General features: G+C 45.8%; 1 protein-coding gene across 6 annotated transcripts in view; it reads right to left on the bottom strand.

Moving 5' to 3' along the window:
* SHROOM3 (shroom family member 3) overlaps positions 1 to 20,741 on the bottom strand; it is a 250,264-nt gene that overhangs the window by 20,539 nt on the left and 208,984 nt on the right. For 5 of the 6 annotated variants that reach the window (XM_053255546.1, XM_053255550.1, XM_053255549.1 and 2 more), the window contains 2 exons: positions 9,420 to 9,551; positions 1,953 to 5,316 (listed from right to left, as the gene is read on the bottom strand). In XM_053255546.1, the coding sequence (XP_053111521.1) occupies positions 1,953 to 5,316; positions 9,420 to 9,551 (3,496 nt within the window). The remainder of the gene's footprint in view (positions 1 to 1,952; positions 5,317 to 9,419; positions 9,552 to 20,741) is intronic. The other variant, XM_053255547.1, reaches the window with a different exon arrangement.

Below are 20,741 nucleotides of genomic sequence, written 5' to 3'. Positions count from 1 at the left end.
ATTGCCCACAGTACAGCTGAGTGCAAGACAGTTTAGGAGTTCTACTTGGGCAGAGGGGAGCAACAAGGAGCAATATTGGGACCCTGTTTATTCTGCCCTGCCATTCAATGAAGCACCTGCACCTAGGTTCTGGTTGTTGTAGAACAGGGCTGCACAACCTTTGCCCTCCAGCTGTTTTTGGACTACAACTCCCATCATCCCCAGCCCCTGTGGCTAATAATTAGGAATGATGGGAATAGTAGGCTAGCATCTGCAGGAGGGCTGAAATTGTGCAGCCCTGCTGTGGAATATGATGGCAGCCTTACTTTGAAGGTGTTTCACAGATTACTGGATATCACAAGGGGCTATGCCAGTCATCAACCACAGAAGATAGAGTAACCCAGTCTGAATTTCTGGCATTAAACTGAAAGCTGTCAATGGACAGGATTCTCTTATGAATGAAGAGGGGATGCCGGTCCAGCCTTGTACTTCTAAGGTCAAAACCTTATATAATTCACATTGCCATTTAGAGGCGCAACCAGTTTCACTTAATACTGGGAGAGCCAATAAGGTCTGCAGAAGGTAATCCTTGTTGCCATCAGCATACTTCTGCAGACCAACCAAAAAAGCTGAAACACAAGGTGAACATCTGGGGCACTAATCAGGTAATGGGAGACAGCCTAAACAGTTCCCTCCAAACCTGGGATATGCAAGAGATGTGGTGGTCTCCTGAACAGATTGCAGCAGATGCTTAAGCATTTTGCCTCCTTCATTAGCTGCTCCGTTATTTATCCTGTCCTGTTTTCAAAACACAGGTTTTGCAGCTTCCACCCTAAGGGTGGAAGCTTTGCTTTGCGACTGGCTAACGCACCCATGCAAGAACATAATGAAGCCAATGGGGGGAAGAAAAACAAACAATAAGAGGCCTCCAAGTGGCTCAAAATGTAGACCCCCTAAGAGCTGGAACAAATGGCTTTCCAGGGAGCAGCTTCCAGCCTATCCTCATAAAATGCCTTCTGGTAGTAGCAGTGCATGTGCTTTACCTAACTGAGACCCTGTTTTCAATCCCACTCTGAAAATTCTCAGCAGACAGAAAGGGTTCTGCTTCCAAACAGTGCTTCATGAAAAACACTCAGTGTCTAGATGCATAGTTAAAACTGAAATATTTTAGGCAAAGCCAGTTTAGTCCTGTTGGTACCAGTAACCCAATTTGAGAGCTAGCGTGTAGTGCTTAGAGAACTCGACACAAGTGGGGAGACCCAGCTTCAAATCCCCACATAGCTCTGAAGCTCACAGGGTGACCTCCAGGACAGTCACCATCTCTCTGTCTAACCTTCCTCAGAGATTTGTTGCGAGAATAAAATGCATACCTCCCTGCAAGAGATGTGCAATAAAAATAAATACAGGGAGGATACGAGACTAGATCAGGAAACTCTGCACCAAAGCAAAAATAGAGACAATCCACTTTTCCTCATGAAAGTGAATGAGAGCTGTGCGAGAACACAACTATGTTCTTGCACACATGCCATTCATTTAAATAAGGTTTGCACCTGGCGTTGCTCACTGCAGAACAGGCTTATTAGAGCCATGATCCAAAGCGTCATGCACTCTGGAGTTTCCAAACTGCTTCTGTAAAAAGAAATAAATGCTCCATTCACACATGGGAATCCTCTAGCACAGGGATCCTCAACGTTGGGCCCCCAGATGTTCTTGGACTTCAACTCCCATAATCCCCAGGCCCAGTGGCCTTTGGCTGGGGATTATGGGAGTTGAAGTCCAAGAACATCTGGGGGCCCAACATTGAGGATCCCTGCTCTAGCACTTAGAGGCAAACAGCACTGCCTCTATATGCACCAAATTCACTAGAGCCTCATGCACACATGTCTGCATGCCAGCAAAACTCCACATAATGGAAGCACCAAACATAGTCATCATATGGATGTTTTCAAAGAAGCCCTACATCCTGTACATACCTGGCATTTCTTATCTGCGGTGGGAGATGACCTGGACCGCACATGCAAGGTGACTGCCTGGTTGTCTGATCGGTCAAGCAAGTCCTCTGCAGACGCCGATTTCCCAGGCTTCTTGGTGGATGCTGGCTTCTTGTCCAGGGCACGGCTGTCATGATATGGTTGGGCACCTATGTCAAGCTGATCTGTCTGAGTGCTTTTAGTGAGCTCTGGGTTGGCTCTGTGATTCTGCCGCCCATCTGTTTTATGCCAACTGGGAAAGGAGCTATTGCTGCTGTTATTTAAGTTGGCCTTCTTGTTCTCAAATCCATTGAGATCGAAGCAGCCAGTAAGCCCAGGAGGAAGGGTGGAAGAGCCACGCCCTGTTCTAGAGACCCGCTCTAGGGACTCTCTACGATGGTAAAGGCTCTGGTCCTGAAGAGAAGTCATGCTGGAAGCCGATGAGAGGGACTGGTCTTCTTGACCACCTGATTGCAGGTATGGGGTTTGGGAGCCCTCCCGCAGGAAGCTGGTTTCTTGCGATGCAGAAGAAGGACGCTTCCCAGTTTTGCGCTCAATGTAATCTGCCAACGCATTCTGCTGCAGCTGCTTGAGTTCTGGCCTGGAAAGGTTGATGGTGGAGCAAGCTTTGCTTTCCCTCTCAAAGATCTTGCGCCGGTCAGCCACCGTGTTCTCTGGAAAAACAAAACTGAGGAGCTTCTTCTGGAGGGAGAAGGGCGAGAGTTCACTGTCAGACATGCCCACTTCATTCATTTTCTCGGGCTCAGAGTAAGACCTCTTTTTCTGCTCAGCAGTCAGGCGCTTCCTGCCCCCAATACGGGGTATGTGTAGAGGTCCAGGAAGGCTCTCTTTGTTGGTGTAATTGAGCCTGGTCTCCGTTGGCGTGATGCTATGTCTCTCCTTTGGGGTATGTGGAGATGCTGCTGAGCTCCTCATCCCGACGTGTGCTGAAGCTGGCCTCTGGACATTCCTTTTGGGCTCTTTTCCAAATGAAGGGCTAATGTTGAGGTCCTTGCGCCGGAAGGATGTGGCCCTCAAGACTCTCGACTGAGCATCTTTAATGCTGTTCCTGTAAGCCCTGTTAAAGGGGATGTCCAGCTGTGATCCATTCAGGTCCTGGGCATTACCCTTCCATAAGGCTTCCCTCTCCGGCTCCTCTATCAATTGGAATGCACTTCTGCTCCGTTGCAGCTGCGCCACCTGGTTCTGGGGCTCATTTTCAGAGGACCCACCATGGCAGATACTCTGCTGCATGGGCATTGCTGCTGCGGCAGTTGTTGCTACCCTCTGCTGCTCCACAGAGTGCCAATTAGCCCTCTCTGGTTTGCCAGCCCCTCTCTCATTTGGATGTTGCATATAGGGGATTGCTTCCGAGCTGCTTGTGCTGGCCAACCTGCAGTGTTCACCCAGCAACAGGCCATGCTCTTGAGAGTTGTGCCTATTTCGGATGTCCTCGATTATGTTAAGGTTGGGCTTGTTTGAGCCATAATTCTGGCCAAAGCTGCTCGCACTCAGACTCTGAGGTCTCTGGCTGCCTTGTTCACGTTGCTCTATCTTGCTGACCTTCTCCAGGACAGAACAGCGGGGCTTTCTAGATTCTGGTTTCCCATACTGAGAATTCTGGAAGCTTTGGGTGCTGCTAGAACTGAGCCGGCGATTGTTGAAATCCAATGTCTTTGGGGGCAATGGAGAAGAGGGCTCCTCATACTTTGGTTCTGCACCATGAATGCGCTTAGTGCTGGCGATGCCATCCTGGTGTCCTCTCAAGGCTGGCCGCTCTTTGTTCTGCCAGTGCTCAGGGATCTGTCCTTGACAATCCTTCTCTGCTTGGCTGTTATTATTTATGAAATGCCATTTGGTGCCAGAGTAGTTCTGACACTGTGGCAGCTCCTTTAGATCCAAGCTATTTTGCAACTTGGTACTCTCTGGGATGTTCTGCAAAGAGGAAAAGCCATGTTGTTTGGCCTTACCAGAGCTCCAGTGGCTTTGCGGCGTAGAATCTCTCTCACTTCTCTGCAGGTTAGCATTCCTGTCTTCCTGGTGCTCTCCTGTCCTGTACTCCTTCGACTGGCAGTGGGCTTTGCAGTCACTCACATCTCTCAGAGGAGATGGCCGTAGCTGAGAGCTGTGGTTCAAGTGCTGTGCATTTCTTGCGCTTTCTTGGGTTATGGGTGTTGCCATATATAGGGGGCCTGACTCATCCTGTCTTGGAGAGGCTGAATAGGCTTGAGGATGAGTTCTGTACAAAACAAATTCTGCGGCTGGGTCTCCCGCTTCCTTCTTTTTCCCTGCTGTCAGTGGTGCATATTCAGGCTGGTAGAAGATGGTAGCCTTGTTCGGAATGCTTTGGTTTCCATTCTCATCCAAGCCAGAGTGTTGACTGCAGGCTGTAGCCTTTTCAAAGGAGGCCGGATAAGAAGCAGGGGGTGGTGGGTACCCACTCTCTTTGGCAAGCGCTGGATAAAGCATCCCAGTATTGCTTGCAGAATGGTGAGGAACCTGGGCAAAGTGTGGCTCAGGAGAAGGTACAGGGTAAACCCCAGTTGGAAGCAGAGGCTGTCCGGGTTGAGCTGCCTGTGAGTAGACCTGCTTGGGCTTCATTGTGGGACTGCTTTCTGGGCTTCTCTCCATCACAGTGTGAAGCTGTCCTTCCAGGAATACAGGTTTCTGGAGCTGCCCTGGAAGGGGAGGAGGAGGAGGAGGAGGAGTGCCTTGGCCTAGGTGTGGCCAAGCGTTTTTGGGATGAGTCCTACATGACTTCCTGTGTTCAAGACTAGACCAGGAGCTGGGCCTCTCATGGTGCCTTATTGCTGCATAACTATCGCTGCGGGTTGGCGGCATGGGAGGCCCCCTTGCATACTGGCTCTCGCTATCAGATGAACTCCGGGTTGGTGGGCCTTTGCTGTAGCCCAGCAACCTGCTGGAGCCAGAACCTTTAGCCTGAGCCTCCGAGCTTGTCAAAAGAGCAGAAGACTTTACCTCGTATTCCTCTGAAACCCCTTGCTGGGCATTGTAGACAGTTTTAATGTACCTGATGTCCGCCTGCCGCATCCCCCCTTCCTGTGGCCTGCCTCGGGAATGCACATTCTCCATGGAGTAGGACCGCTCCTTGCAGAACACAGGTGGTGGATATTCAGGGATGCTGGAGCTGGTGGAGAAAGAACTGTACGCAGAATCCCTCTTGCTGTGGAGATGGGCAAGCTGGTCGATGCTGTTGGTGGATTTGGCTGGTGAAAGGTGGCAGGGGTGATGGGAGTACCCTGCAGGGGTGTGGTCCAAACTCTCCATGCTCCCCCTGGAGCTGTACTGGTCAGGGCTTCTTCTCAAATAGCCATGGTCGTAGCTGGAGAGATCACTTGCGGAGGAGCTGGATATGGGAGTGAGAGAAGCAGAGAGAGGAGAAAAAACTTGTCAGTGTTAACAGGCAAGAGAGAGAGTCGAACTGGCTTATAAAGAGACTCAGAGGGATATGTTTAGTTTTTAGAGGAACAGACGAAAACCCATATTTGGACCTTGTGCTTTTCTTAGTCTACAGTCATCCTGGTTTGTTAAGAAGAATCATTTGACACTGCAACACGTGTCTCTTATTTATCACTGTGAAGGGAGGGAAAAAATAGAATGAGGCAGAAAGCAAGCAACAGAGGTTTTGCAGGAAAGTCCAAGCATATCTGCTCCACCCATACGATCCCTCACAAGCATCTTAAACATCACCAAAACGTCCAGACATCCTAAGAGAGGGAGAGGCAGAGAAAGAAGCATCACAAGTGAGTAAGGGAAGTGGGAATCATTTTCTCTCACTCTTTGGCTCTTTCTTTCTAAAAAAATCATTCCTCTTCTTTTTATGGAGGTGAAGGCTATACCCTGGCAGTCTTCCTGGAAACTCCAACTGGACTGGGGACATTTTGTTTGCTGTGAGAAAACTAAACAGACATGACAGGAAGGAGGCAATGAGGGATGGAAAGCAGGGAAACCACAGCAGTTTCAATAAGCTGAAACCGCCAATTGAAGTCAACTGAGTTTCTCTAAGATTTCATCATGCACAGAGTTCCACAGTCCAGAGGCTCCAAGACCGTCACAGGAAGGACAGGACAACTCTGCCTATCGAAGAGATGCGGATTCAGGCACAAGAGCAAGAATCATCCAGTTGTTGTTGCTATGCCGAGAGGAGGAAGCTGGCTCCTTTGGTCTTTCGACATTCTTTTCCCTGGTACAAATTGCTGATGCGGAAGATCAGCCAACCTTAAAATCAGTCTGGCTCACTGAAAGACACCAAGGAAGATGTTTGTTCTAGTTCTGGTTCACCACTTGGCTCACTACATGGTCATACGTATGATTCACCACTTTAAAAGAAGATGCAATGAACGATAGTTCAAAATGCACGGAGTTAAGAGAAACTTTTAACTAGTGCTTCTGGCTCCTCCCTCTCCCACTCTTTATTTTTCCTATTTATCTGTGTAACCACTTGAGAACATTTTTGTTGTTGTTGAAAGCGGTATATACATAAAAACAACAAAAGTAGTATTGACCCACACAGCCTTTTTCCATTGGAAATTATTGAGATTTGTTTATTTATTAAAATTTTCTTATATACTTAGATACCGCCTCCTCCAAAGACTCTAGGCAGTGAACAACAATACCAATAACAATTAATAATAATAATAATAATAATAATAATAATTTAAAAAAGGGCAAACGCCTGGCGAAACAGGTGGGTCCTGAGAAGGGTCTTAAAAGCAGCAAGGGAAGGGACTGAACAAATCTGGGGGGGCGGAGTTTTCCAACGAAGAAGGACAGCCATAGAGAAGGCCCTCCTACGGGCCCAGACACCACACACTACACCAGGGCCTGGGACACTAAGGAGGATCAGCTGAGAACCCCTCACAAGTCGGGCTACAACTGGCCGAGAGAGGCAGTCCTGCAGAAGACACAAATCCCCACTCCTGCTATGTAAACCCACTCAAGGATTCCAGAGCTTGAATAAGGAGCACAAGGCCTGAAGCTGGGACTTCTCCTCATGAGCTATTTGGGACTGTGTGTGCTCCACAATCCTCTTCAGGCCTAGAAAATGAAATGAATGTGCAGCAATGGCTTCTACAGTTGGCAGGCGCAGTAGGGAAGCAATCTGCCTAGTGAGCAGGAGGCTGTTGGTTAAAATCCCCACTGGTGTGTTTCCCAGAATATGGGAAACTCCTATATCAGGCAGCAGCGATATAGGAAGGTGCTGAAAGGCAGCATCTCATACTGCACGGGAGATGGCAATGGTAAACTCCTCCTACCAAGAAAACCACATGGCTCTGTGGTCACCAGGAGTCGACACCAACTCGATGGCACAACCTTTCCTTTCCTATGAGGCTTCTGGATTGGTTAGGCCCAGGATAAATATTAGATGCCTGATCTTCTGTTTTTGCTTAAGGGGTAAACTTCAGGCTCCAGCTCTCATTCCAGTTATAGCTGGAACCCCAGTAGTTGGCCCCAGAAATTCCTGTCCTGGATTAAAATAGTGTGCCTTGGCATGGAAATTATTTATGGCAGCACAGTCTTGGTCTCTTCGAACCAAGCAAGGTTGCTCAAGTGCATCCTGATTGGCCAATGGAGAATACCGTATTTTCTTAACAGCCCATCTGCTCTTGAACCACATCTTCTGTTCTAATGATTATGGGGCCAGGGGCACCAGAGTAATCAAAGTAACCACCTCTTTCCTGTTCTTTGCCATTGTTTCTAACCTGGTATTGTCTTCCTGCTCTATGACTTCTTCCTGGACAACTCCCAGCCTAAGCCTGATTGTCCCACACAAAGGCCAGACATGAAGAGGGAAAGAAAGGATCAGGCAGCAAATGCATTATACATGGACTAAACAGTTTGCCAGATGGGGTAGGAAAACAAGAAAAGAGAGCAGAGTAAAGGAGACAGGGAGAAAGAATGTTTTCAATGGGACTAACCCTTTTCTCATTTACAGTTCATTTCCTCAGCTGCCTTTGCCATGTGCTATACTTTTAAATAAAGAGATGAATAATCTCAACCCTGAAAACATGCCCTCTCCATCTAATAGGCCTCACCCCTCATGACAAATGCAATACAGGAAGTTGGCTGTTTAGTGGCAACCACTAGATGCCACTGGTGTTTCTCCGTCTGGAAGCACCTGAGTGACAGCATCTTTGCCAGCAGAGTTTTAAAAGACACAGCACAGTCTGGGGGTTATAGATCTCAGCCAGGCCAGCAGTGCTGCCGTGGCAAAGCTCCCTGGGATGGAGTGAATGCCTTTGCCAGATGATTTGTGCTGGGCGTCAGGAAGAGAGAACACACATCTCTACTGGAACTGTTTCTTTCTTTTCCCTCTTTTTTGTAATCCTAGAGTTTCCCCCTGCTTTCCCATCCCATAGCTCCTTTAATCTCCATAAATTATTAGTGGTGCCAGTATTTAGGTTTCACAGGGGGCTTGAAATTCCAGTGGCTAAACTGGGGAGGAGGGGAGCCGCTATCCTAGTGCTGAGAGATTCGGAGACTGCTGCAAAGGGAAGATTTGCTTGGAGACGGGTAGAATGAGGATTTGTCTACACCTACAAAAGAAGTCAGAAATATCATCAAGACATTCCAGATGTATTATGTTCTGTCTCCTAAGCATCTACACGTGCAGCACATTGGAAACAGGGGTATGGAACAGAGCCCACCCACCCACCCCCACACACTTTACTATTAATATATTTAGTTGTAAAACAAATCCTGCCCCCACCCAAAGAAAAACCTGTATGCAATTTGTATTAAATTTGCAAGGACTTGCTGAAATTTGCAAGGTCCTTCTGAGAATAAATGATGCAAAGGCAGTAAATATATAGCATGTGTATAACCTAGGCCCCAAGGCATAATTTGAAGGCACATAAAGCAGCAACCTTGCTGATGCTAAGCACATTTAGGTCTGCGCAGTGTATGAATGGGACTCTCTATACACAGCCTTAATTTCCATGGAAGAAAGGAGATATATAATCACATAAATGTTGCACAATTCAGATTTCCTTCATGCATAATTTGGGTGACCTTAGCACAGAATTTTGATATATTTTTTAATTATCAACAAAGTATGTACTGCCCTTCTTATAGCGCTCCCAGCCCATCAGGAGACTAAGCTGGGGGCTAATTGGGATCTGGCATATCCTGCAACCAGCAAAGAAATCTGAGCAAAGTTTAATGCTTCAAAGGTCTTCCAAATTTTGCCAGATGGCTGAGGGCATCTATTTGCACACTGAAAGAACCATAGCTCTAGTTCCATTGGATAGTCCACTCAAGAACTTTTAAAAGGTTGTGCATGAATGCTGCAGATTCTTGCAGAGAGAGAGAGAGAGAGAGAGAGAGAGAGAGAGAGAGATTTTTCTCCTTTATTCAGCAGAGAAGAAAAAGTTCTCTTCCTGAAATGGGAAGCACATGATATACTGATTCTCAGAGGCAGGTTGGTGGCCAAGATGCGGTGAGGCTTACCTGGAATGGTAGGCTTGATGCCAAGGAGTGCCAATCATGCCCTGAGATATTTGCATCATACTGAGATCGTGTTGGTTCTCTATGAATTTGGCTGAATGCCAGGAGTGTGGTCGGGCCACTGGGTCGCTTCGTCTGGGAAGAAACACAAGGGATGAAATTATTAGAGATGGCCACTCACCCAAATACTCTGACAGGTGGAACAAGAGCAATATGCCTATTATTATTGAGCATTTATACTGTGCCAACAATGCGGTCCTGTCCAGCACATAAACATGTCATGGTCTCTGCCCCTGTTTATTACATTTCACTCGGCTACTGTTTGTTGGCAAAGAGTCTTGCAAAAGTCCTGATGGAATGAATGTTTCATTACAATGGAGCTGGGACAGGATAACATCCTGGTGGATTGAGCTCCAACAGGACTGCCAATTGTGGCTGCCCTGTTGTCAGATTTACCTTCAATTTTAGTGGCTGTCCTTTGGCACTATTAAAGACAATGTGGTCTTCAACTGATGATTTGCAACCCACAAAGGGGTTTTGCCTTGACGTACAGTGGATTGCACCAGTGGCAACATGGCAATTCTGTTTATTTTTAAGAGAAAGACCAAGAGGGAGGGTGATGAGATGCAAAGCAGACACAGAATGAGAGAAAGCACCAACAGAGAAGAAAATAGGAAGCTGCCTTACACTGAGTCAGACCCTTGGTCCATCTAGCTCAGTATTGCCTACACTAACTGGCAGCGGCTTTCCTAGATTTCAGGCAGGAGTCTTTCCCACCCTACCTGGAAATGCCAGAGATTTGACCAGGAAGCTTCTGCATGCAAAACAGCAGTGGCAAAGCATCCTATGAGGCTTTGAGGCTGAGCCTACCCCAAAATAAATAAACTACAATAGATCATCTACCAGAAGCCAACAACCAATCACGCAAATATATTGTTTATTCCTTGTATTTGTATTTCCTGATTCCAGTTGCAACACCGCCGTGCACTCATGAGAGGCTGACGAAATCTAGCCTCTATTGGGAGACTCCATACAGCATCAGCAGCATGGCAGGCATGCAGGGGGGAAAGGTGGGGGAGGGTTGGAAAGAGGGGCAGGTACTTTAGCTTAATGCACCAGGATCTGAGGCTAGCCTCTAGCCGTGAAACCCTGACAGTGAAGACAGTACTCATCACTTCCGTTTCCGCTCTCATGCAGGGGAAAACCCTGGCAGTTTTACTCCCGCTCTCATAGAGGCCTCATTACCTCTACTAAGCATAGGTAAATAACGGCACCCAAAAAGCGGCTAGCGGGGTCTCACTTGCCAGACAATGAGGAGGCTGCTATATGTTTTTCTCAGGGTGGATTTGATTTAAATCAAATTGATTTAAATCACGATTTAAATCACTAGTCAGTAAGACTAGATTTAAATCATGGTTTTTTACATAAAGACTCATTCTTGCTGGTATAATCTTAATATTTACAACCAGATGAAGGTTTCATTTTTGGTCCTCTTCTAGATAGAAAAAATGCAAAATAATCTTACAGAAACCTCTGGAAGAGCATGGTGAATGGATTAATGGAATTCATTTACCAAGAAATTTAAATATTGCATTTATGTATTTATTTATTTATTATTAAAACTTTTATACCGCCCTTCCAAAAGGCTCAGGGCGGTTATACAGCCTCATGCTACATAATTAAAAACTAATCCTTATTTCATGATGAATAACCTTTGGATTATAATCTATCTGAAACAGAAAACTATCTCTAGATAGATTTTTTTCTTCAAAAATCATTTTATTTAAAAAAATCTGATTTAAATTTAAAAAATCTGATTTAATTAAAAAAATCTGATTTAAATAAAAAAATCTGATTTTTTAAATTAAAAAATTAAATAAAAAATAAAAAATAAAAAAATCATTGATTTTTATCCACCCTGGTTTTTCCTAAATAATTTTAATTTTCAGGCTCCCCAGTTCTGCCTGATTAGCTTTGCCACTGCAAAACCGATGCTCTGCCACTGAGAGACGGCCCCTACCGCAAATATACTGACTGAAGCACAATAAAGCACACGAAAGAGACGTGAAATGGGCACAGTTGGGACGATTTATATAAGGAAGTGAAAGTAAAGCACCGGTGACTATTGCTGTGCTGTGCACTTTCAAAAGCTCAGTGGAAGGCTAGTCCATTCGTCTGCTTTGAGCCAAAAACTTGATCCGGAGTTAGCAGATGCAGTCTCTCGCACCTCAGCATGACAAGCGGCATCTGCCAACATTCCCTCTTCTACACAAAGGAAACAAGAGCCCTGACTGCCTCTACATTTGTTCACTCTACAGAGGAGAACAGACAGACAGGAAGACATTATACGGTAAAATTAAAAGCGAGACTCATTTTTGCAAGGAGCCGCACTTAGGGTTGATGGGGGCCCCCACTGGCCCCTAGACCTTACAGTGAAGAGCACTGCCGTATGCCCTTTGGTTTTAGATTTTGAGCCTTTTGGGGACAGGGAACAATCTTATTTATTTAATATTTATTTTTCTATGCAAACAGCTTTGGGAACTTTTTTTTTTTGAAAAGCCGGATAAAAATATTTGTTGTGGTTGTTGTAGTAGGAATCATGTATATATCTCACTCGTGCAGATGTAGGTGCATATGTAAGTGTGTATACACACATACTAGATAGGAGAGATCGAGAGAGAAAGATAGCAGGCAGAATCTGGACTAGTTAGTTTTGACTACGTTCCACTGAAATTATCATGACTAACTTTGTTCCATTAATTTCAATGGTGCTTAGTCATGAGTATCTAGTTTGGATGCAACCCAGGGTCTTTAATGGAATAGGAAACATGTTTATAATAAGAAAAGGATTCTGCCAACCCTACTGAATGATACACTGTTCTCTAGCCCTGCCTACTTTGATGCTGAAGGGTAGATAGTTCCACACATAGCATGAATGTGTCATTCATAAATAAATAAATAAATAAATAAATAAATAAAACTGGCTGCACAAGAACAGGCACTAAGAACAAATGCAATAAGAGCAAAAGTGGGAAAATCAACAACAAACAGCAAGTGCCACCTTTGTAAAGAAGCAGATGAAACCGTGGACCACCTAATCAGCTGTTGTAAAAAGATCAGACTGACTACAAACAAAGGCATGACAAGGTAGCAGGGATGATATACTGGAACATCTGCAACAAATACAAGCTACCTGTAGCCAAAGATTGGTGGGACCATAAAATTGAAAAAGTTGTAGAAAATGAAGATACAAAAATATTATGGGATTTCCAACTACAAACAGACAAAAATCTGCCACACAATACACCAGATATAACTGTAGTTGAGAAGAAAGAAAAACAAGTCAAAATAATCGACACAGCAATACCAGGGGATAGCAGAATAGAAGAAGAAAAAATATAGAAAAAATCACAAAATACAATGATCTACAAATTGAAAATGGAAGGCTATGGCAGAAGAAGACCAAAATAATCCCAGTGGTAATTGGTGCCCTAGGTGCAATTCCAAAAGACCTTGAAGAGCACCTCAACACCATAGGGGCCACAGAAATCACCATCGGCCAATTACAAAAAGCAACTTTACTGGGAACAGCCTATATTCTGTGACGATATCTATAACAACAGCAACAACATTGACAATAAAATTCAGCCATCCCAGGTTCTTGGGAAGGACTCGATGTCTGGATAAAACAAACCAGTCAATAACACCTGTCTGACTGTGTAAACAAGAAATAATAAACTTTATTTGTTAGCCGCCCCATAACAAATTGTTCTCTGGGCGGATCATGTAGTTGTTCCCCATGCAGAAATGCCAGAGAATTACAGAATTCAAAGAAGGCAGGTCCAAAACAGGACTCATACAGGAATACTGTGGGTGGGCTCTTTGGGCGATGGGTAGCTTTTATTCATACATTCAAAATGTCAACCTTTTCTAGAGTAAGACTGAATCACACCTTCGATTTTAATTCAGGGGAAGAAGGAAACAAACACCATTCACATTGGCTGTCAGCTATCCCAGAGACACCACACTGAGAGGAAAAGAACAGTGTGGTGTCTCTCGTGGTGTTGCCTCTATGAAAAACAGTTAAAGAATGAGATTCCCGTATCCCTCACCATTATTAATCACAGTATTAATAAGCGCAGAAGACTTTTAAGAGAAGGAGTTGTGCAAATCAAATATTGCATTTGGGCATCTTTAAGAGAGCTCTTTTGTTACCTTCTTTGCCAAGAAAACTGAATGCCTTAGGCTAGGAGAAGGCAGACAGAATGGGATTTAATTCAGCAACTTACAGCCTCATCGTTGGAGAAACCCTCAAGAAGTCTCCTTGTTGCACAAAGAGGCTGGAGGGATTTACTGGATTTCTTTGTAGTTCTGGTTGGATCTAAACCAGAATATTCTCATTTCTTGCTTGAGAAAGCACATTGTTGGACAGGAAAAAAAAAACGCTCCCCCTCGAAGCATTCAGGAACTGATTGTTAAGAGAGTAGCTATGCCAGGTTTTTTAAAGCCAGTAATGTTTAATAACAACTTTAGTCAGCCCCAGAACAAAGTTATGAGTAAATAACGATGCTGTGGATCTGAACCAAGCGACAAGTACAAATAACTGCAGGGCAAAGCACTGCATTGTGTCCATAACTTACCTCTGCTCAGAAAATGTGGATTAAGTGTGATGGAATTAGAGCAAGGATTTAAAACAGCTCCTGGCCTCCTTGGGTTGCAAAGGTTGGCACTGTGCTTGTCTAAGTTGGAGTAGGTGTTCTTTGTTTCCCAGGGGGCAGGGGGAAATGATATGTGTATCCACACTCTGATTCTAAATTTCTCTAAAAGTCAATTGAAAGACTTCCATTGACTTCAAAAAGATAGGTCTGTGGTCTTCACTATTTTTCAAGTGGGGCCCCACTTTGGCCAAATAAACCCCAACCCTACAACATGAGAAGGCCATTTCCCCTTGTGCTGACTTGTGGCACTTTTCTCAGCGGGGGGGGGGGGGGCTTTAAGAGAGACCAGAGCCCCCTCTTAAGAGCTCTAGGAGGAAAACATTGGGAACAGCTGCACTTCCCAGCACTCGATGCACTCCTTTCAAGATGGGCCTCAAGAGGGCTCCCTTTCCCTTAAAGGAGTTCCAACCCTGGCGCTGATTAAGTGCAGCACTGTACAATAAGAATGGTCATCTCCACAGGGTGCAAGGCGGACCATGCAGAATATTCAGCTTTGGCCAAAGCTTCACACAGGTCCAATAAGCAATTAGGAAGCCAGACTTGGGATTGATGGGAGCCACCACTGGCCCCCGGACCTTACAATGAAGAACATCGAGAAAGGTATTAATTTTAGGAAACACTGGTTAATGCCCCATCCAATTTGACAGGTGGAATTGTGGGATAAACTGTGAGAGATGGGAAGTTAAAAGAGTGTAGTCACAATATTTGGACCTTCTTCCTGGTAACCCCAGTATCTGGTACAGGGAGCAGATTTCCCTTCACCCCAAATATCCCAGCCTCAATCCATGTAATTTTCTGGCACAGAAACGCCGTAGGAGCCACTGAGACTCAGGTCTGCCCCTACCTGGAAATTCGCACGCTGGTTTCTATTTCTTGGTCACACTAGAGTGTGACAAACAGGCTGCAAGCCTATGCACACATATATGGGAGGAAATCTCACTGAACACAGAGGGGCTTTCTTCCAAGAGAACGTACATAGAATCACACTGCATATCTAGGAACTGGTATTTATTTACTGTATATAACTAGCAAAGTGCCCATCATTATATAATGGGCAGTGTGCATGTGTCTGACTATATGTGCAGGGAGGACTACATAAGGACTGCAAGAACACCAGAGAGGTGGAGCATTCTTACAGTGCTTCTGTGTATGCTTTGTGTACAGATACATTGCAGTGAGATTCCATTGCATGAAGTGATTAATACAATCTATTCTCTAAATTGGAGGAAGAAAAACTAGTCTGAAGACAAAACTTAGGCATATGTAAGCAGACCTGTAATAGAATGTACCTTACTTTAGGGTAAAAGAGCCACAAGAAAAGCAGCAAACAAACACCCAGACAGTGGGCCAAATGAACCAATGTGATGTGTTTAGAAAACCAAGGCAACTCCATGTTTGCCCAGAAGACCTCATTCTAACTTCAAGTAACCCCAGCCCACCTCAGGGACATCACTGCCTCTCATGATTAACGTCATTATCTCTCTCCAGCTAAATTGCATCTATGAAACTTGCTAAGACAGCTAAGGTTCCCACTGCCAGTAAACAGGATATAACCAAATAAGGAGTAATCACCAGATGAACAATGAATCAATCGCATGCGTACTAGATACTTAGACCACCATTTTATTGCCACATATACTGTGTCTAGGGTGTCAGCATCATTTAGATTGTCTGTATAAATGTAAGCTGCACCTGTAATCAGTTTGAGAGCGTGAACCTATTGATTACCTATTGCTGACTGCAATAAACCTCAATTAATAATTCCCAATCCTTGTGTCTGACTGACTGGCTAAGCGGACCCAGGAACGGGCCCCAACTACATCAAATACACTCCAGCAGATTTACATTGCCTCAGCCACATCCATCAAATACCGATGTGTGCATGTAGGTGTACTCTGTGCCAAAACAAAACACACACCAAAAAAACCTCACACAAGTCATTCTAAGTCAGGGGTGCACAAGTCAAATACCCTGGTGGGCTGGAACCAAACATGGCTTGGCATGCAGGAGCCGAGATAAATTTTCAGCACATTAATAATTATTAAAAATATTAATGAAAGCAATTATTAGTTACCCATACATGAGAACGTAAGAGGAGACTTTCCTCTTCCTTTCAACCTTTCCTCTTTCCTGCAAGCACTTTCAGGGAAAGTGCAAGCACTTTCAACACTTGCAAATATCAGTTTTGAAAGGGGGAATGGCCCCACCAAGTCCATGGGGCAAGGTGGCATTTTGCACCTCACCTCAAGCACCACAATACTTTGGGCCATCCCTGGGGCCAGCAAAAAAGTCCCTGTGAGCCAGATCCGGCCCACAGGCCTTATGCTGTGCAGGCCTGTTCTAAGTAGAAAGAATGGAGCCTACCTTCTGCTTCTTTCAGTGTGGTGACTCCTTCCCGCGACCCCTTCCCATGTGCTGTGAATTTGGTTTGTAAGCAACTGTCAGCACGAGTTTCAAAGGCACGGTAGCTATATTTTGTAGCTGCCATCTTGAACCAACATGGCAAACAAAAACCCTGTCAGGGTCCTCTAGGACTGCCTCCCAGATGCTGTGAATTTGGTTTGTGTCTGTCAACGCAAATGTTATTAGAAAGGGAAACATGGACACACATAGAGAGACATGGTAATGTCACAGGTCTTCTCTTTGGAAAGGAGGCAAAAACAAAAACAAAAAACCCTCCACCAAAAAGTCCAAATCCTGTGACCAAACTGCTACCCTGCCTATTTCCTTCCAGTGCCTGTCTCCTGGGTGGCCCCTTGGTCTGCCCCAACCTGGTTATTTCCTGTTGTGCTCCCAAACCATAGGAATGCTGGTGCTGGTTTCAGCTTCCTGTCTGGGCTTCAGACACCACCCTGGGCTGCACCTTCTGCTTCTGGCTACCTCCAGCTTCTCCAACAATTGGAACCAGTCCATCCAGAAGCACTCCGGAACACAGTGACAGACTAGCATTAAATTATGCAGGGCGACTTCACTCAGGAAGTGGTGCTACCCAGGCCTAAAGCAACGTGCATCCTTTTTAATTTCTGGATATTGTCTAAAAGACCTTGCAGACACACCTGGAAAGCAACAGAAAAGGCAAATGGCAAACAAACCACCACGGGGATACTAAACAGAACAATCCATAGATACTTCAGGTAGTTTCAAAAACAAACACAAACAAGAAGGAAACAGACGATCTGGCAAGTCCACCCATTTCCCATGGAAAATTTACAACTGGCAGGTTCAATGTTTCGGGGGGCAAACTACCCTCTATGGGTAGAGGTAAAGTAAAGTGTGCCATCGAGTCAACTCCTGGCGACCACAGAGCCCTGTGGTTGTCTTTGGTAGAATACAGGAGGGGTTTATCATTGCCATCTCCCACGCAGTATGAGATGATGCCTTTCAGCATCTTCCTATATGGCTGCTGCCCGATATAGGTGTTTCTCACAGTCAAATACCTATGGGAAACATACCAGTGGAGATTCGAACCAGCAACCCCATGCTTGCTAGCCAAGGATTTCCCCGCTATGCCATACTATAATGTATATTCTATAAGGAAGGGCTGTAGCTCAGTGGGAAAGAACATGTGTACTTTGCATGCAGAAGGTCCCAGATTCATAGGAACATAGGATGCTGCCATATACTGAGTCAGACCATTGGTCCATCTAGCTCAGTATTGTCTATACAGACTGGCAGCAGCTTCTCCAAAGTTGTAGGCAGGAATCTCTTTGAGCCTTACCTTGGAGATGCCAGGGAGGGAACTTGGAACTTTCAGCATGCAAGCATGCAGATGCTCTTCCCAGAGCGGCCCCATCCCCTGAGGGGAATATATTACAGCGCTCACATGTAGTCTCCCGTTCAAATGCAAACCAGAGCAGACTCTGCTTAGCGAAGGGGACAAGTCATGCTTGCTACCACAAGACCAGCTCTCCTCTCTGGCATCTCCAGGTAGGGCTGGGAAAGACCCCTGTGTGTAGCCCTGGAGAGCAACTACCAGTCCATGTAGACAGTGCTGAGCTAGATGGACTAGGAGTCTGATTCAGAACCAGGCCACTTCATACGACCTAGCCAATTGCAACAACTGCATTCAAACTACAGGTGCAGCAAACCGAGATACAAATCCATCCTCTTAGTGCACAGATCTAAGCATTCAGTGCATAGAAGTCAATCCTCCAAAGTAAGCACACTGAGCACAGCAAAACTATAGGAAGTGCAGCTTAATGGGCTTACTTCTGAGTAAACATGTTTGGGGATCAGGCTGTAACATCATTTTCACACATGACTGCAGCCCAAGTCTGCTTATTCTGGATTTCAAAAGTTGGCAGATGCAAAGGTGTCTTGTGGCATTCATCAGCACTTTTGACAGCAAACCTCTGTCCAAAGCAATATCAAATGGGCTTGGTATTTGGCCCTAGGCAGTTTCCTCCTCTTCCTGGTTCCTCATCTTGGATTAGTGTACCCAACAGCAAGCCTTTCAAGGAGCTCCGCTTCTTGTTTCACTTGGAGACTGATGAAGAATCTGCTCAGCCCACTACATGTCCGAGGCCTTGGGATAACAGGCATTTGCTGAGTGGGAGAGCACAAACACACACCTGCAAGGAATTATCTGCTGACTGCGTCCTCGGGTGCAAGAAAGAAGGAAGCCGGGGCGGGAGTGGGGGGGGGGGAAGAACCTGCTTGCTGCTTTCAGTATCTGCGTGGTGTGTGTATGTCAGTGGTACAAGGAAAGAAAGGCTATATAGTAGAAGCCAGGATGAAGCCACAAGGGTTTCCTTTCAGATGATCTAGCAGGTTATAAACTGCAGCCTCCTCCGCACACAAAAATGTGAAAATGACTGCAAAGGTTTGCCACAATCCCTCAGACTACTTTTTTCAGTTTACTTTATCATGAAAGATCAGCCAAAAACACTTTTTTCACCCAGGCTTTTTTCAGCACAAAAATACTGCAAAGGATGGGGAAAGAAAAAGGGACAGGAATCAGCCCATGTCCCGCCAATTTTAATAGGAAAAGTTAAGCATGTGTTTAACTCACCAACTGAAAACAACACAACTTGAAATACTAAACTCCTGCTGGGTGGTGGCTGAGATTAAAAGAGCCCCTTTGGGACAGGGGACCATTTTTTCGCTAGGTAAACCACTTTAAAAGCCTTTTGCTATTGTTGAAAAGCAGCATATAAATATTTATAATAATATTTGCATTAAGTAACTGACCCTACCCACCCCCAGCACAGTACCAGACTGTTGCTGGTGTCTATCTTATGTTTCTTTTTAGATTGTTAGCCCTTTGGGGACAGGGATCCATCTTATTTATTTATTATTTCTCTGTGTAAACCGCCCTGAGCCATTTTTGGAAGGGCAGTATAGAAATCAATCAATCAATCAATCAATCAAATAAATAAATAATATATTGGACTGATTTATTAGTGGAGTGGAAAAGATGTGTTGCTAGGAACATACAGAGCTGCCTTATACTGAGTCAGACCCTTGGTCCCTCTAGCTCAATATACACTGACTGGCAGCGACTCTCCAAGATTGCAGGTAAGAATCTCTCCCAGCTCTAACTGGAGGTGCCAGAGATTGAACCTGGGGCTGTCTGCAGGCAAGCACACAGATGCTATTTTACCAAGCCATGGTCCCATCTACTAAGGCATGGGTTCCCAACCTGTGGTACTCCAGATGTTGCTGAACTACAAGTCCCATCATACCCAGCCACAATAAATTGTAGCCAGGGATGATGGGAGTTGTAGTTCAGCAACATCTGGAGTACTACAGGTTGGGAGGAGAGCTGGTCTTGTGGTAGCAAGCATGAATTGTCCCCTTTGCTAAGCAGGGTCTACTCTGGTTTGCATCTGAATGGGAGACGTGTGAACATTATAAGATATTCCCCTCAGGGGCAGTGTTCCCTCTAACAGGGATTCCCAGATGTTGTTGACTATCTTTATAATTAATTCTTGAAAACGTGCCCGTGGGGATGTGTCCCGGCACCCGGTGGATTGGCTGGGCGGTGGAGGCTCGCGCAGGGCAGGAGGCCGTTGAGCTGCTGCCGGGGAAAATGGCGGTGGCTGCGGTGAGGAGGCAGCTGTGGCCCGGCCGTGGTGAGGACGCAGCTGCGGCCCGGCCCTGGCAGCAGTAAGGTGGTGGTGACGGGTGCGCAGGGCCCAGGGGGAGGGTCAGGAGGTGGCTGGGCCGGCATGAAGAGGAGGCGTGGCAAGAAGGGATGGGCTGGGAGAAGGGGCTGAAGGGGGGGAGTCAGGCGGGGCATTGAAGGCGGCTGGCCCGGGAGGGGAAGGGGCGGTGGGGCTAAGCCCCGGCACCCGTTGAAGAAGCCCGGATCGGGAGGGGAAAGGGGAGGGAGGGCAAGAAGTGAGACTGGAGGAGGCTGGGGCGGGGAGTATAGAAGAAACAACCAACCAATCGAATTCTAAGTAAAGTACCGCACAGATGCTCTGTGCGGGTTCAGCTAGTAACTCACATAATCCCCAAGCAAAAGCCATTGTAGCTGGGGATTCTGGGAGTTGTAGTCAACAACATCTGGGAATCCCTGTTAGAGGGAACACTGCTCAGGGGATGGGGCTGCTCTGTGAAGAGCATTTTCATGCTTGCATGCAGAAGGTTCCATGTTCCCTCC

The sequence above is a fragment of the Hemicordylus capensis genome, chromosome 5 (genome assembly GCF_027244095.1).
Source record: "Hemicordylus capensis ecotype Gifberg chromosome 5, rHemCap1.1.pri, whole genome shotgun sequence".
Taxonomy (NCBI): domain Eukaryota; kingdom Metazoa; phylum Chordata; class Lepidosauria; order Squamata; family Cordylidae; genus Hemicordylus; species Hemicordylus capensis.
Note: the sequence above shows the minus strand (reverse complement) of the source record. Positions and strands in the feature narration are given on the sequence as shown.